The sequence below is a fragment of the Vespula vulgaris genome, chromosome 23 (genome assembly GCF_905475345.1).
Source record: "Vespula vulgaris chromosome 23, iyVesVulg1.1, whole genome shotgun sequence".
Classification (NCBI taxonomy): domain Eukaryota; kingdom Metazoa; phylum Arthropoda; class Insecta; order Hymenoptera; family Vespidae; genus Vespula; species Vespula vulgaris.
In genome coordinates, this window is record NC_066608.1 from 1,158,506 (window position 1) to 1,175,649 (window position 17,144).

The 17,144-nt window shown below is 33.8% G+C and overlaps 2 protein-coding genes across 3 annotated transcripts; one reads left to right on the forward strand and one right to left on the reverse strand.

Moving 5' to 3' along the window:
• The first annotated feature begins 7,698 nt into the window (after window positions 1-7,698).
• On the forward strand, window positions 7,699-9,726 carry LOC127071865 (mediator of RNA polymerase II transcription subunit 6). 2 transcript variants are annotated; one of them, XR_007785261.1, is made up of 6 exons: window positions 7,699-7,848; window positions 8,075-8,234; window positions 8,331-8,505; window positions 8,588-8,834; window positions 8,924-9,065; window positions 9,290-9,726. XR_007785261.1 is itself a non-coding variant. In XM_051011634.1 (5 exons), the coding sequence occupies exons 1-5, from the start codon at window positions 7,821-7,823 to the stop codon at window positions 9,001-9,003; spliced, it is 690 nt and encodes a 229-aa protein (XP_050867591.1). In that variant the 5' UTR covers window positions 7,699-7,820; the 3' UTR covers window positions 9,004-9,257. The 2 variants fall into 2 exon arrangements, 1 of the variants encoding a protein (XP_050867591.1); XM_051011634.1 differs by lacking the exon at window positions 9,290-9,726 and having other exon boundaries at window positions 8,924-9,257.
• Window positions 9,727-10,831: 1,105 nt separating this feature from the next.
• On the reverse strand, window positions 10,832-17,020 carry LOC127071858 (contactin-1a-like). Its single transcript, XM_051011618.1, has 14 exons — window positions 15,451-17,020; window positions 14,657-14,789; window positions 14,384-14,592; window positions 14,107-14,217; window positions 13,796-13,999; window positions 13,439-13,584; window positions 13,197-13,347; window positions 12,995-13,125; window positions 12,722-12,881; window positions 12,346-12,639; window positions 11,959-12,279; window positions 11,572-11,862; window positions 11,379-11,488; window positions 10,832-11,198 (listed from the first exon to the last, which is right to left on the reverse strand). Exons 1-14 carry the CDS (start codon window positions 15,623-15,625, stop codon window positions 11,085-11,087), a joined length of 2,550 nt encoding a protein of 849 aa, XP_050867575.1. The 5' UTR covers window positions 15,626-17,020; the 3' UTR covers window positions 10,832-11,084.
• Between the last annotated feature and the right edge of the window lie 124 nt (window positions 17,021-17,144).

Consider the following 17,144-nt stretch of genomic DNA (forward strand, 5'->3'; position numbering starts at 1 on the left):
TTTAAATATTTGAATGCATTTTTAAATAATTTTGTCCCGCGAGAATAGTACAAAAATCGCGATATTCGTGAATTTTAATAATAAGTAAGCAAGAAGACATTCGCGATGGATGGTTTCTGGATTACAAGCGAGATTGTATAATTTATTTTCTAATAATTAGAATAATCGCTTGTAAGAAGGAGCATCCAACGATTTTTCATTACATTCTTAGATAAAGATTAATCAATTTCATTAATAAAAGAAAAGTCTCAGTAGAGTCATTGCTTTTGAAAGAGTAAAGTAGAGTAGAGTCATTGCTTTTGAAAGAATAGAGTAGAGAATAGACAAAGAGACTTGTAAAATCACAACGCGTAGAACATAGAACAAGTTAATCGATTTTTAGCTTAGGATTTTCAGCAATTAATATATTAATTCTCGTTTCTCTACCGATGCTTTCTCGATTTTTCGTTTCAGGATTGGTTTAGAATTGCGTTAGATTTGTTAGTTTCCTTCGACGTTTTAGAATAAGAGATAGTTCTAGTTTCTTGGCGATAGTTGACGATAGTACAAATGTTCTATAGTAGTTGTTAGGGCACGAAGCAAAGAAGAGGCTATATGCCGAAGAGGCCCCCACAAATCGTGGCTCAAGAGGGCAACTATTAAACTATAGAGTTATTTTCGAAGTTTCGACAGAACACTTCGAGAATAACTCTTAGTCATATTTTAATTATACCATGTTGTCACTCAGAATGCTCTTATATAATAATATTATAATTTTCAGAAACTAAGAAGATCTATTCATTCCGTGTCCCATCTCACAGTGCCACGCGTTTGCGAATAGAAGTTTTACGTATTTTATACATCGTTATTATTAAAGCCGAGTGATAAATTTTTCCCATACTTTTTTTCTAAAGATCAATTAAATCCGTAATTTTATTTTTATAAAATTAAGTTTCAATATAAAGTAATAATTTCGGAACGTATAAAATATGGCAATTGTGAGGACCACTGAAAGTACACTGAATAAAAGTGCACATGGGAATGAAACAAGAACATTGAAATACATAGCATATTCTTGTCTCGCTTTTACAGGAAAGATACCTAATAGGATTCCAGTATTACCCAGCATATGGCTGTATATCGTAGATTGAACAATTATTTTAAACAGTTGATTAAATTGTTCATTAACTCCTCTATCTTCTCTCGGGTGGGACCCTTGGGAGGGGCCCTCGGGTGTGGGCCTTAGGCGGGTTTCGTTCTTTTACTGAAGAAAAATCGAATTCAATTACGATATTCTTATATCTTTATCAACTGGACCGATCTTCAAGGTACACACTCAACGTTCGGAATTCTATTTTTCTCATGCGTACATACGCAAATTTTCCCTTCTTTTTTCCTTTTTCTGTCTGTCTATTCTTTTCCTATTTTCTTTATATCTGTTTCTCATTCTGTTTTATACTTTTTCTGTTTCAGGTTAGATCATCGAGGGACCGATCATCATGAAATTAAATTTTTACAGGGAAGTTTTTGCATATAATTTTATATATAATTTTCGTTCTTATATTTAATTTCTATTATATTTTTAATTTTTGCTTTTGTATTTAACTTTTGTTAACTTTTTAATTTTTGTTTTTATATTTGTTTTATTAACTTTTTAATTTTTTTAATATCTTTTTAATATTTGCTTTTATATTTAATTTTTATTATCTTTTAAATTTTCGATCTTATATTTAGCACTACAATTATTTTTTTTCTGTTTCAGATTAGGTGACTGATCATCGTGGGATATTTACACGGAAGTTAATGGAACCTCTCTGCATATAATGTTGATTATATGCAGGGAGGGTATATCTCCTTGCTTCCGTACGCGAATGATAGGTAAAACACTCACGCGTGTGACGGCCGGCACACGCGTGGGTGTTCGCGGACGCGAGATAAAGTCCTGCCGAGGACTACGTTTTGATTTTGAAATCGAATTAGACACGACCGGTCGTGTCTCGAGATGTCTGAAGCCGACGGAGTGGACGGTGGAGCGATCTGTAAGCGGGGTTTTATACATCTCCAGTTTGCTGAGAAATCTGAAGCTCCCGAAGCGGAAAGGCATCTCGGATCGCGGATTTTAGAGTAGACTCCCCGTTAGCCCGTGGGTCCCCAGATGCAGCTACCTCCACGCGGTGGGACCTGGGTCGGTAGTACTTGCGATATAGTGAAATCTATGTCTAAATTATTTCTAAAATCTATAATTAAATTATATATGTTATTTAAAATCTATAACAAAATTGTATATATAATCACATAGCGCAAGTACTACCGGGCGGATGGCTGCGTATTTCAATCTTTTTCCAAAATCTGTTTTCTGTCAAATTTCAATTAGAATAATTTAAATTTGTAATCATACTTTAACATATAAATTAAATTGCTCATCATACTTTAACATATAAATAGATTGAATATATTAAAATTCTAAATTAATAAAGTTATAAAATTAATACCGAAACGCACAGAAAACTTTTCTATGACACTTATGTTCTCTGTCATTCATATTTATACATCTTTACTTTTATTACTTATATACTTTTATTAATTATAGATTTTTGATAACTTTATTGATTATATACTTTTATTTATTATATTCATTATTTTTATTAACTATTATTAATCATTAGTCTCGGGTGGGACCCTTGGGAGGGGCCCTCGGGTGTGGGCCTTAGGCGGGTTTCGTTCTTTCGCTAGGGAAATATTGAACTCAATTATGTTACTGTGATTTTCGTCGAGTTAACCATTCTTCGAGATACACATTCATCGTTCGAAATTCTACTTTTCTCACTCACACTTCTGCAAATACTCTCAGTTTCTTTTCTCTTTTGTCTCTTCTTCCTTCTTTTTCTCTTTTCTTTTTATCCTTTTTGATCATCTTTTGATACTGTCTTTCTGTTTCAGGTTAGATCATCGAGGGAGCTATCATCTAGGGAGCCATCATCGAGGGACCGATCATCGTGAAATTAAATTTTTACAGGAAAGTATTTGAATGTAAATGTCTTTTTGCATATAACTTTACATGTAATTTTACATATAATTTTTGCTATTATATTTAATTTTTATCTTTTTAGTTTTTTTCTTTATATTTAATTTTTATATTTTAATTTTTTCTCTTATATTTAATTTTTGCTCTTATATTTAATTTTTATTGTCTTTTAAATATTTGCTTTAATATTGAATTTTTACTATTTTTTTAATTCTTCTTTTAAATTTATGTTTTCTTTAATTCTTTTTCTGTTTCAGATTAGGTGACCGAGGGACCGATCATCGTGGGATTTTTACACGGAAGTTAATGGAACCTCTCTGCATATAATTCTTATTATATGCAGGGAGGGTATGTCTCCTTGCTTCCGTACGCGAATGATAGGTAAAACACTCACGCGTGTGACGGCCGGCACACGCGTGGGTGTTCGCGGACGCGAGATAAAGTCCTGCCGAGGACTACGTTTTGATTTTGAAATCGAATTAGACACGACCGGTCGTGTCTCGAGATGTCTGAAGCCGACGGAGTGGAGGGTGGAGCAATCTGTAAGCGGGGTTTTATACATCTCCAGTTTGCTGAGAAATCTGAAGCTCCCGAAGCGGAAAGGCATCTCGGATCGCGGATTGTAGAGTAGACTCCCCGTTAGCCCGTGGGTCCCCAGATGCAGCTACCTCCACGCGGTGGGACCTGGGTCGGTAGTACTTGCGATATATTGAAATCTGTCAAATTGTTTCTAAAATCTTTAATTAAATTATATATGTTATCTAAAATCTATAATGAAATTGTATATACAATCATATAGCGCAAGTACTACCGGGCGAATGGCTGCATATTTCAATCTCTTTCCAAAATCTCTTTTCTGACAAATTTCAATTAGAATAATTTAAATTAATTATATTTTAAATTGCTAATCATACTTTAACAGATAAATAGATTGAATATATCAAAAGTTTAAATTAATATTGTTATAAAATTAATACCGAAACGGACAGAAAACTTTTCTATAACACATATGTTCTCTGTCATTTATATTTATCCATGTTTACTTTTATTACTTATATACTTTTATTAATTATAGATTTTTGATAATTATATTGATTATATACTTTTATTTATTATATTTATTACTTTTATTAACTATTATTAATTATTAGTCTTGGGTGGGACCCTTGGGAGGGGCCCTCGGGTGTGGGCCTTAGGCGGGTTTCGTTCTTTCGCTAGGGAAAAATTGAACTCAATTATGTTACTCTGTCGAGTTAACCATTCTTCGAGATACACATTCATCGTTCGAAATTCTACTTTTTTCACTCACATTTCCGCAAATACTCTCAGTTTCTTTTCTCTTTTGTCTCTTCTTCCTTCTTTTTCTCTTTTCTTTTTACCCTTTTTGATCATCTTTTGATACTGTCTTTCTGTTTCAGGTTAGATCATCGAGGGAGCCATCATCGAGGGACCGATCATCGTGAAATTAAATTTTTACAGGAAAGTATTTGAATGTAAATGTCTTTTTGCATATAATTTTACATGTAATTTTACATATTATTTTTGCTATTATATTTAATTTTTATCTTTTTAGTTTTTTTCTTTATATTTAATTTTTATATTTTAATTTTTTCTCTTATATTTAATTTTTGCTCTTATATTTAATTTTTATTGTCTTTTAAATATTTGCTTTAATATTGAATTTTTACTAACTTTTTAATTCTTCTTTTAAATTTATGTTTTCTTTAATTCTTTTTCTGTTTCAGATTAGGTGTCCGAGGGACCGATCATCGTGGGATTTTTACACGGAAGTTAATGGAACCTCTCTGCATATAATTCTTATTATATGCAGGGAGGGTATGCCTCCTTGCTTCCGTACGCGAATGATAGGTAAAACACTCACGCGTGTGACGGCCGGCACACGCGTGGGTGTTCGCGGACGCGAGATAAAGTCCTGCCGAGGACTACGTTTTGATTTTGAAATCGAATTAGACACGACCGGTCGTGTCTCGAGATGTCTGAAGCCGACGGAGTGGACGGTGGAGCGATCTGTAAGCGGGGTTTTATACATCTCCAGTTTGCTGAGAAATCTGAAGCTCCCGAAGCGGAAAGGCATCTCGGATCGCGGATTTTAGAGTAGAGTCCCCGTTAGTCCGCGGGTCTCTACTTGCAGCAACCTCCACGCGGTGGGACCTGGGTCGGTAATACTTGCGTTATGTCGTAATCTTATGAGATACAAGTATTACCGAGCGAATGGCTGCACATTTCAAAATCTTTTCCAATATCTTTTCCATGTAATTCTAAGTTACATTTCGCATGGTTTCATACATCTTTTGTATTTTCTACAATAAGTTGACAGTCATTTATATTCATTGTAACGCATAGCTCTATAATGTAATAATTAATCGGGATTAATTATTATGGTTTCTCTCGGGTGGGTCCCATGAGGGGGCTCATGGGCGTGGGCTTCTGTGCGGGTCTCCTTCTTTCTGCATCGAAAAATCAAGCTGGGTTTTTGTACTCTGGTTTTCGTCGATCTTTTATGTTCATCTTTTCTTCCCAATTTCATCTTCTTCGCACGTGCATGTGTTCCATTACATCTTACGGATATTCTTTTCTTTCTTTTCTTTTCTGCTCCATCTTTTTCACGTGTGCGCACGTTCTGGCTTTCCTCTCTTGTCATTTCTTCTCCTTTTCTTTTCTTTCTCTTCTTCTTTTCCTCTTCTTCGCAAATCTCGATATATCCGCGCGGAATACGGGTAGGATAGAAAGAACATTTACGCCTGTGTCGGCGGGCACAGACGTGGTGTTCTCGGGCGCGAATTAAAGTCCTTCGGTAATGGACTTCGTTTGATTGCCAGAACGAATAAATGATCGGTCGTGTGTCGGTTCGTGTGCTGCCGAGCGGTATGGCTTGCTATCCGTAAGCGTGGACTGACCCTCCTCCAGTTAGCTGCCTGAAGTCTTGGTTAGTGCGTGGACGTCGCGAACGCGGATTTAGAATAGAGTCACCGTTATTATAACACTCCCGGGAGTGTTCGGGCGCGATTAAAAGTCCTACCGGGGACTTCGTTTTATAGAACGCCGATTATTTGAACACGCCGATCACGCGAATTTCAGAGTAGAGACCCCGTTAGACCGTGGGTCTCCAACTGCAGCAACCTCCACGCGGTGGGACCTGGGTCGGAAGTACTTGCGTTTCGTCAAATCTTTTGGTGTGCAAGTATTGCCGAGCGAATGGCTGCGTTCTCTAAGACTTATCTAAAATTTCTTCTATATAATTCCAAATTAAATATCGAAGTACGTACGTTTCACATTCTTTTTTACACCTTCCATATATTCGGCAGTAAATACGCAGTCATTTCTATTCATTGAAAGCTGTGTAATAATTGAAATAATTATTCGAGAATAATTATCATAGTTTCTCTCGGGTGGGTCCCTTGGGATGGGCCCTTGGGCGTGGGCTTCTGTGCGGGTCTCCTTCTTTCTGTACCGAAAAATCCAGCTCAATTTCCGTACTCTGACTTCGGTCGAATTCATTTTCTCTTTTCTTTTCTTTTCTATGTCCATCTTTTCATTTCAATTTCATCGTTTTCACACGTGCCTGTGTTATATTATAACTTCCGGATATCCTTTCTTTCTATTCTTCTGAGTTTTGTCGTATTCACGTGCGCGCATATTTCTGTTTTCTTTTCCTCTTTCTCTTCTTCGCGGTTTTCGATCTATCGGCGCAGATCCGATGTATCGTCGAAAGGTTCGTTTCATAATCGATTGCTAGACGCGAATACGGGCAGGATAGGAAGAACACTCATGCCTGTGTCGGCGGGCATAGGCGTGGTGTTCTCGGGCGCGAATAAAAGTCCTACGGTAAAGGACTTCGTTTGATTGCTAAACCGAATAATGACCGGTCGTGTGTCGGTTCGTGTGCTGCCGAGCGGTATGGAATTGCTATCCGTAAGCGTGGACTGATCCTCCTCCTGTTAGCCGCCTGAATTCTCGGTTGGTACGTGGACGCCGCGAACGCGAATTTAGAGTAGAGTCACCGTTATTATAACACTCCCGGGAGTGTTCGGGCGCGATTAAAAGTCCTACCGGGGACTTCGTTTTATAGAACGCCGATTACTTGATCACGCCGGTCACGCGAATTTTAGAGTAGAGCCCCCGTTTAGCCCGTGGGTCCCCAGATGCAGCAACCTCCAAGTGGTGGGACCTGGGTCGGTAGTACTTGCGATATATTGAAATTTATGTTGAAATTATACTTAGGAAGATATTAAATCGCAAGTACTACCGAGCGAATGGCTGCATATTTTTATATGTTTCTAAAGTATTTTTCTTTTCGCTTTTAAGTATACATTAGAGTATCTACATTTTACGTTGTTAATCATACTGTTGTTATATGCTATGTATATTGCTGTGTATAATTCGATACTGTTTTATAATTCGATGATTATTACTCGATTAGTAGCAGTTATTTATATACGTGTGTGGATATATTAATTTATTTCAATCTAACTTACAAGATCATTAGAAAAGATAGCTCCTATCTTGAAAATATTTTTATTATATACAAAAGTTTCTCTCACATACAAACTCCATTATTAGATTACTCTTGAAAACTTTATAATCGAAACAAACTTATACATAGATGTAATAATTGTAGAGTATGTTCAGTGTTTCCTTATTAGTTCATATTTCTGTCGTATCTGTCGCTGTAGTCGCATACGCGACAAGTAATAGGTAGGTTCGCGTATTCTTTAGTCAACGGACGTAAGATTTTAATCGTAGCATTAAAATTGAGTGAAACTGAAACATTGTAAGGGCATTTTGTTAGTTAAATATGATATCTGGAAGATCTGCAGTCACAGGTATTTATTTATATAAATATATTAATATTTTTTTTCTAATTCGTTATTTTCTTTAATTTATACTGAATTCATAGGTTATAACCTCTAAATCTATATATCTTAAGATATTGAGTATATGTTATTTTTTCTATTTATTTAAATAAATGAACCATTATTTAATATAAATTATATTAATATAAATTATTATTAATCATCTGTAAAATTTCAATGAGTATTTCTTTTGCAGAAAATCCTTTGGGGTTTTCTTGGCACGACAGTGCCTGGATCCCAGTACTTAATCCAAGCAATATAATGGATTATTTTTCTGAACGAAGTAATCCTTTTTATGATAGGACATGTAATAACGAAATTGTAAAAATGCAACGTCTAAGTCCCGATCAATTAACGTAAGAATGTAATTTAGAATGGATTTCATTTATAGCGTAATATATATAAGGTTAATAAGTTAAATATATTAAATAAATTATTATTGATTTTTTAAGAAATATGACTGGCTTGGAATATATTCTTCTACACGTTCAAGAACCTATTTTATATGTAATTAGAAAACAACATCGTCATTCTCCTACTTTAGCTGCACCACTTGCAGATTATTATATCATTGCAGGTGTTGTATATCAAGCTCCAGATTTAGCATCAATCGTTAGTTCTAAATTGGTAAGCATTGGCATGAGAGAAAGAGAATATTTCTTCTATAGAACATTCTTTTCTTTAATATATTGCGGTTGCTTCAATACAGCTTTCCACAGTTCATCATTTACAATCTGCATTTGAAGAAGCTAGTTCATGTTCCCGTTATCATCCTAGTAAAGGATATTATTGGGATTTTAAAAATGGAAAATCCATTACTGCTAAGAAAGAAACACCAGTACGTGAAGAACCAAGTTCCTTATTTCAGCGTCAAAGAGTAGATATGTTACTTGGAGAACTTACACGTAAATTTCCTTTACCTGTACCAAAACCAGCACATCAGGCAACAGAAACTAGTAAACATTAATTACTTGAAGCATTAATTAATTGAATCTCTAAAAAAAATTCACAATTTTATAATTCCATATTATTTATCATTTTATAGCTACTGAAATTAAACAAGAAGTGAAGGTTGAAAAAAAGGATATGAAACCACCACCAGAAAAGAAACCAAGAGTAAATTAAAGAGAATATTTTTTTGTAAATCTATAAAAAACATGTACACCATTGTGATATATAAAAACTAGGTAAGTAAAATTCTTTTTTATAAAAATATGGATATATATAATGATAATTGTATTCATAAGTGAAAAAAATAATTTTGTAAAAAATAATTTTGTTTTACATTGAATTGTATAAATACATATTTAAATGTAGGATGAAATCTGATGTATTTCTGTAATTGATATTAAAAATCTGTCTATATAATTTTAATGAAATTGTGTAAAAAAGTTTTTGTTAATATTTTCAGTCTTTATTTAAATTGTTGCATTTTGTCATGGTATTAAAAAGACGCGGGAAATAAATACTATACCTACATGAAAGGGCCCTTACGCAATGGCTCGTTTTACGTTTAATTTCATACGGCACTGTCAATATCATCTCATTAGATATTTGCGCGCATGCGTAGGAATTAATTTATAATATAAAAAATTATGTATTTACGTTTTTGATAGATCTCACATAGAAATGTATTAGTCCAATATATTATATTAAATTATTAGAAATAGATTTGGTAAAGTAGAGCGAAGAATGTGCGACGATAACGTGTGCGATGGTGGCTTAGAAACTAAAATTTGTCAAGATGAAGATTATACTTTCGATGAATTTATCACGAATTTGCAACATAAGAAGTGTAAAGTGATACAACTGGTACGAAGACAAATACATGAGTTCAGGGATATGCAAGTACGATTTGTTTTTTATCTGTACTATCTATATACATCGATTAATTAACAAAAATAAGGAAGGATAAATATTTCAAATAATTTCAAAATTATATTCTCTCATAACCTTTGACGAAATTAATTTCTATATAAAAAAAGATATTCGATCGATGCTTTGAGCTAATATAAATATAAATGCTATAAGATAATTACATTTTTTCGTACTAATAATAAATAATATAATATTATTATATATAAGTAATATATTAATATTACTTATGAATCAAGTGCCATATATTGTATATTCAACAGATTTTTCCAATTGTAAATAACACGCAAGAAAAAATGTTTCGGTATAGGATGGAAGATCAATCATTTAGAGAAGATCAAACGGAAAAAATGCCAGTGTCCTTATTTCATACGATTTCCAAAACATTGATTTCATCTCAAACCTGGATGGAATACATTTACTCTCGTTTATCTAGCAGATTTGTTTTAGCAACATTGTTTATTGGTACCTTGTTGTTGCTTATAATCTGTAGCAGTTTTCTTAAAGCATTTCTTTGCGGCAATAATCGATTCTATTTAATATTATGTAGATATTTTTATACTAAACGTACAGTATTTTGAACATATTGAATGTTTTTGCCAATTTAGAATTAACATCGCAGCATATCTTTAGAGACAGGACTAATTTATATTATCACATATGTTTTATAAAACATCCAAAAAATCTCAGATCTATTATCTTTTTCTTTGTATATGTATGTTTCTTTGTAATTTTTTATTATTATTTCTTTTTCTTTTTTTTTCTTTTTTTATTCTTTTTTGGCATTTTTTAATCTGGATATAAAGATTATAGCATCCTAATGACGATACCAATCTTACATTTTTTTTATCCAATATTATTATGTCACTTTGTCTTCGTATTATAATAGGTATCATATCATATAAATCGTATTATCACAATATGTACAAAAGATATTATTATTATCAATTTTAACAATGAAATAAGAGTCAAGAAGATTTTCGTTGTAACTTAAAGTTCGTTTTAAATATTCGTTGTGCATTCCAAATAATATAAAAAATTCAAATGATCATTGAATACCAAATAATAAAAGACTTGCAAGACTTGACACAAAATATATTAGACTTGGAATAATACATCACGTGTAGCGTTTAGTTAAATTATGCGATTAGTCATTTTGATGTTCTTCATTAATTATTTCAATATCCACAAATCGCTGTGTAATTGATTTCATTAGGAGATATCTTTCTCACGATTCGATGACATGTGATTCCTCGTCAATATGTTTGAATGATTCTTTAGGCTATGAAATTGGCCATCTTGATATGTTTGTCCTATTTATTCGAAAGATTTTACACACAACTTTCTGGACCAGGTATAGAGTTTGCAATAATAATTTCTTTCATCAAATTACGATCTGCTTTAAAACTGATCGGTTCCCAGGGTCTTGTGGAAAATGGATTTAACTGTAATAAAAAGATTGCAGAGCTTTAATATGATCAACAACAATAATAAAATAAAGTATACAAAAATCTTTATAAAATAATTTAGCGTTAATTTTATAAAGTAGTATATCTAGTTTTAATTTTTGTTTAAATATAAGTTATATATTCAATTCAAACAAATATTTCTCTATCAGTACTTACATTACATCTGTTTGTTTGAAGGCCTTGTTTGTGAATATCGTATGGCGCAAACAATGTGTCTGGTCTTACTGGTAAAAATAATTGTGGTTCACGTTTCATTTTTTCTTGATCTGTATAAAAAATTTGTTTTAATTATAAACAATACAAATAGATATTATCTTTGAAAAGAAAATATCTTCTACAATGATTGTACCTTGTGGTGATTGTATAATATCAGGTTGTTTATTAAGTGCATAATCAGTGACCTGTTTCAAAGTATATTCAACAAAATAGGTATGGTCCCCATGAGTAACGTCAAGCATCGAGTTATTTCTCGAATCTGGGGGAGTTATAATCGGTTGTTTCATGTATGGCTCGATGTGTGCAGGTGATGTGCTACCTCGACGACGATATATCATCATCATTACAAAAAGTACTGCTATTAGACAAGCCATTAGACATCCGATAAGTAGTAAAATTAATGGAATCATACTAACTCCACTATCTAAAAAAGAATTCATTTCCCAAAAATGAATAAATTCTTTCCAATGAAAGATTTGAGTTATAAAACTTTGTTTATGTCGTTCTCTATTAAACATACCTGTGTGCTTTTCCGAATCTCTTAACATAATATCTTCCAATAAAAACACTTCACTTCGACCTTTAGCATTGACAGCATATGCAACTAAATAAAAGTGTGTTGCAGGTAATAGATCTGCAACTGCTATTCGAAAAATTGGAAGGTCGATAGATACGCTAGATACATTGAGACGTAAGTAACCAGATGCTACTTCGTAAGCCTCTAAACGAAATTCTTGAGGAAGTCCACCATTATATCCCGGTACACATTCGACTTCTAATATCTCTGAACTCTGATTTAACGATGCTTTTATAGTACAATTGTTTAAAGGACTTGGCTTCGCTATAACATAACGATCAATGACATTCATAAAAATCTATTTTTAGAATATCCCATTATCAATATTACCTGCAGGAATAACATGATACGTGCATGGTGTTTCTTGTTTACCAATCGCATTCCTACCCCAACATGTTAAAGCTCCGTAATCTCTTTCAGAAACTGGTGTATAAATCAGTTCGCTCATGGTACCATTATTATTATCTAATTTTGCCGGAGCTACTTCAAAATTTTCACCGCTATTATTAAATTCCCAAACAAAATCCACTTCGTTAGGATCTGCATCAACTTCGCATCGAACCTTTACTGATTCTTCCAACGACGCACCAATTACTGTAGGACTTGTTTTACAAACAGGTGCAACTGTAAAACCCCCCAAAAAATTACACGTATATAAATTAAATGAAAAATTTTTAGATTGAAACTTTGATGTTCATTTACTTACACTGTATTCGTAAAGGAACAACAGGGCTTGTAGTTTCTCCACGATCGTTACTGGCAAGGCACGTGTAATTCCCTGCATTGTCACGTCCTATACTTTGAAGTACTAGACTCTGTGTACTCATTATTATCCCAGCTGAATAATTTTGAGTTAATACTGCACCCTAATAAAAAAATATAATCAAAATAAATATTCTCAAATACATTCTTTAGAAAGCAAAATTTAAATCTTTTTCCAAATCGTTTTAACATTTATAAATATTCCACTATTTTTTACATTATGTCTCCATGTTATTTTATGATGTTCTGGATTAGCTCGAACTTTGCATTCAAAATAGACGTCATCACCTTCTTTTATATTTTCTGCTTTCAATGTACTACCCAGATGTAGTTGAACTTTTGGTGGAACTGTAAATAATTCTTATTGATGTTAATTATTTAATGAAATCTATATACGAGACTTGTTTAAATGTACTTACAAACAACGTTTAATTGGAAAAAATCTTCTAAATATGCACCAGGCAATTCCGGATTTTCACCTCGACATTTGAGAATTTGAGAATTGTCATCTGGTATGGGACTGAATATTAACGTACTTAACACTACTGAAGAGTTACCATCGTCCAGTACCTATCCAATTTACGTTTTAACAAATTTATAGATATTTATCATATTGCATAAATGTAATAATAAATAAAAAAAAAAGAAAAGGATTATTGACCTTGACATTTCTAAAGGGAACGTTTCCTTTCAACCATGTAACTCTTGCTCGAGGATGTGATCCTGCAGTTTCACAGCCTATAGAGTAATTCTTGTCTGTTTCTAGGACTGATAGTTTTGACAATATTTTTACGGACAGAGGCTTTACTGAAAAAAAAAAAATATCGTTTATCATTTTTGTATGAATTATATTTATCGAGTTGTTTGAAAAATTATAATGCTGTTTCTTAAAAAGAGGATATTTTTCTTAAATTAGATTCATTTTAATTTCGTATTTCTTGTTGAAGATGGAAAATAATTCGTCACGAATTTTTTCATCGATATCTCGGTATTATTTGTAGATATTGAAATTACTTACAGTAAATATCTAAAAGGACGCTCTTTTCCAAAGGAGGTATCAGATTTGTGTTGGCAGCTCGACATTTGTACATGGTGTTACGATGCTCCCTTCGTAACTGAGGTACAGTCAATTTGCTAACCACGATATTTTGTCCTATTTCTTCTAATCTTCCATCTACTTCCTTCTCATTCACTAACCAGCTTACAATTGGAGTTGGTTTTCCTTTAAAAAAGAGATTATGATCGAGTGTTCCTTGTAAAGTTGCGATAATGTTCCTCATAAAGATATATCGTTATCCTTTAATAAAATAGAAAATAACAATGGAGTACCTCCTCTTACTTCACAGGAGAGACCAAATTCCATACCAACTTGAAAAGGACCAGCAGTCTTATCTACTTCCACTCCAGAACTGTCATAAATGAGAAGTTGATGTGGGGGAACTGTAAAAAAAAAAAAAGAAAATATTCTACGTGATTTTTTTTACATAAAATATTATTTCATATCTTTGAAAATAATGTTAACAAGCAAATATTAACATGATTTATTTATTTTTTGTTAATATGAATTTTTTTATATTATATGTATGTTTAATTATGCATGTCTTACCAATAACTGTTAGATTCACTTGAAAATTTCTCGTCGGTGATTTTTTGAAATCGACTCGACACCTGTATATCCCTTCGTCATCCAACTGAACAGCTTCTAAAGATAGAGCAGCTGGTTTTGTGACTGTCACAAAATAAGCTCTGGGTCCTACTGCATTGCTATCTGACCAATTTAGAGCTTTGTTGAAAGCTCTCCCTCGTACGTCAAAGCTACAAGGATAAATATTTTTTTAAATATGAATTTATTGATTTTTACAAGTATAGATACACTTACCTGTATATCGGCTTCACCGCATAATCTCGGAACCATAGCACCATATAAACGCGATCTTCTCGCGTGGACGGTTCAATGTCACAAGGCAAGCTGGCGGTACGCCCAAGAACGGCACTCACTTCGAAGGTTGCAACTAGAAAAATCAGATAAAACAATAATGAACAATTTATCGAGTAATTTACGTAGAAAACTTTTTAACGTTTTTAAGTATAAAGAATAATTTTGAAGTAGAAAAAGAAGAGCAATTCAAGACGATCAAGTGAAGGAATACTTTTATGATCAACCGTAATCCGCGTATATTTTACTCTTCTATTAGATATTTTTCAAAATTTTTAACGATGAATAATAGTTTGAAATAAAATTAGAATATACAATAATAGCTTCTAATATAACACGGATATATGTCATATAAAACGACACGCAAATAGTCACCTGTTTTCTTATAACGTCGCTTCATCAAATACTAATGTACTAATAACATTGATGCAAAAATGGTGACTTATATTTTTATAATATGATTAAAAAAAGAACTTCGGTATACAGGTGTCCTATTTAACTTAACGAAATATCTTTATTGTTATTGATGACGAAAATATGTCACTTGATAAAATTGATTTGTTTAAAGTGAGGAAATACATTGATATAAAAATTATCTGACATATATAACAGGAGTTACACATGAATTATTATATTCTATACAAGGATACAATGCATGTAACACGAAAGGCATTTCTCGGTATTAATTAGAAAAGGTTTAGCGTTTACCGTAAAAGAAAAAAATTTGTCTTATTTACCTAAATCGTCGTCCTTGTCCCAGTTGCTACTGGCGTGAACGCACACGAGGACGACCGCAAGTATGTAACCGGCGATCACCAATCTCGTAGCGATATCCGTCAGTGTGCCAACTGCCATCCCAATGGGGAATAAAAGTTTCGAGGTGTTTCGTAGACTCAAATCCAGCGCGTGCATAATAGGAGGACACGCCGGACGTTGGTACGGCACCCCTTTATTGTCATTCCACGTTGAGAGGAACCTCTTCCCCTTTCTCCTCCTTCTTCTCGTCCTTCTCTTCGTCGTCCTCCTCCTCTTCCTCTTCCCTAATCAGGTCTAAGGACCTTCGTTATTTTCCTGTTTGATTTCTTTCGCTTCTTTTATTTCTCCCTTTTTTCTTTTTTCGTTTCAAGGATCCTAGGAGGATCCACGTTCCTTCTCACGTTGAAACCACACGAGGCCTGTTTCTTTCTGCCATCCTCCGACGCATTCCGAATTTATTTAAGATTGACAAAAATTTGCCTTTACCCAAAATTTCCTTGGCCCTTCTCCCTCGAGTTTGGAGTTTAGCAATCTGCACCTGCACCCTTTCCTCTCTTATTATACTCCTTGCCCACCCGCTTCCCTCGTTTGCCGATTGTGATAGTAGTAATGTCACGAAGAAACACGCCACGTTGAATGCCACGATAAAAATACCCCACTTTTATAGTTCGATCGTGAAAAAGTGTTCGTCGGCTGACAGGACGATGACAGGGCACGATGATAACGAGAACCACCCTTCCTTATTATCCCCTTATACTTACTCAACAACGTTACTTATAAATATATCGTAACACACACATTAAATAAATCACCGAGGTGAACGATCACTCTAAGAATTCTAAAGAATCTAAGATCTCTCGAGGAAATCGCACGATGCACGCGTTTTCCAGGTGTCGCTAACCCCGACACGTCGATGAGCCGCCGCCACCGCCGCCGCCGCCGCCGCCGCCGATCGATTTTCGGCTAGCAGAGGAGCTTTCGGGATCCTCTCTCTCGACCTTTCTCCTTTTCTCTCTTCTATTTTAACCGTATCTCGTCCGACGATTAGAACGAATTACGACGATATAATGAATGAGTAACGACTACTATCTGTTATATTATATATATATACATATACATGTATATAGATGTATGTATATATATATATATTTATATATTTATATATACATATATATATACAGGCAGAAAATAAAATAGATACTATCACGTCTCGTATCACCTGGGATATTTAATTCGAAGAATCGTCTTCGTTTCGCTATGCGAAGTCCTAGTCGACTGAATAAAAGTGCCGACTTCTGGTCCCTCTGTTGTCGCTTTTTGATGTAGAGGGTGCACAAATATTATACGACATCTGTCGTAGAAAATACTGTACTTTCTTTTTATCAAATTTCATCAGCCAATCTTTTCGAACATAATCTATCCGGTAATGATAGGAAGAAATTTTAGCGAACCGCGAACTCGGTGAATTCTATTTCCGTGCAACAGCTTGCTCTACTCGCAGTAGTCAAGCAACGTTAGGTAAGGACGGTCCGACTAATGGTAATGCTCGACTACTACTCTCAGCTTTATAATCGATTCCCTCTTGCCTCATTTTCATCCACATCCCCACTTTAACTACCCCATTCAAAATGTTACGCATATTCAATCTGAGATTAAAATCATTGTGTAAATTATG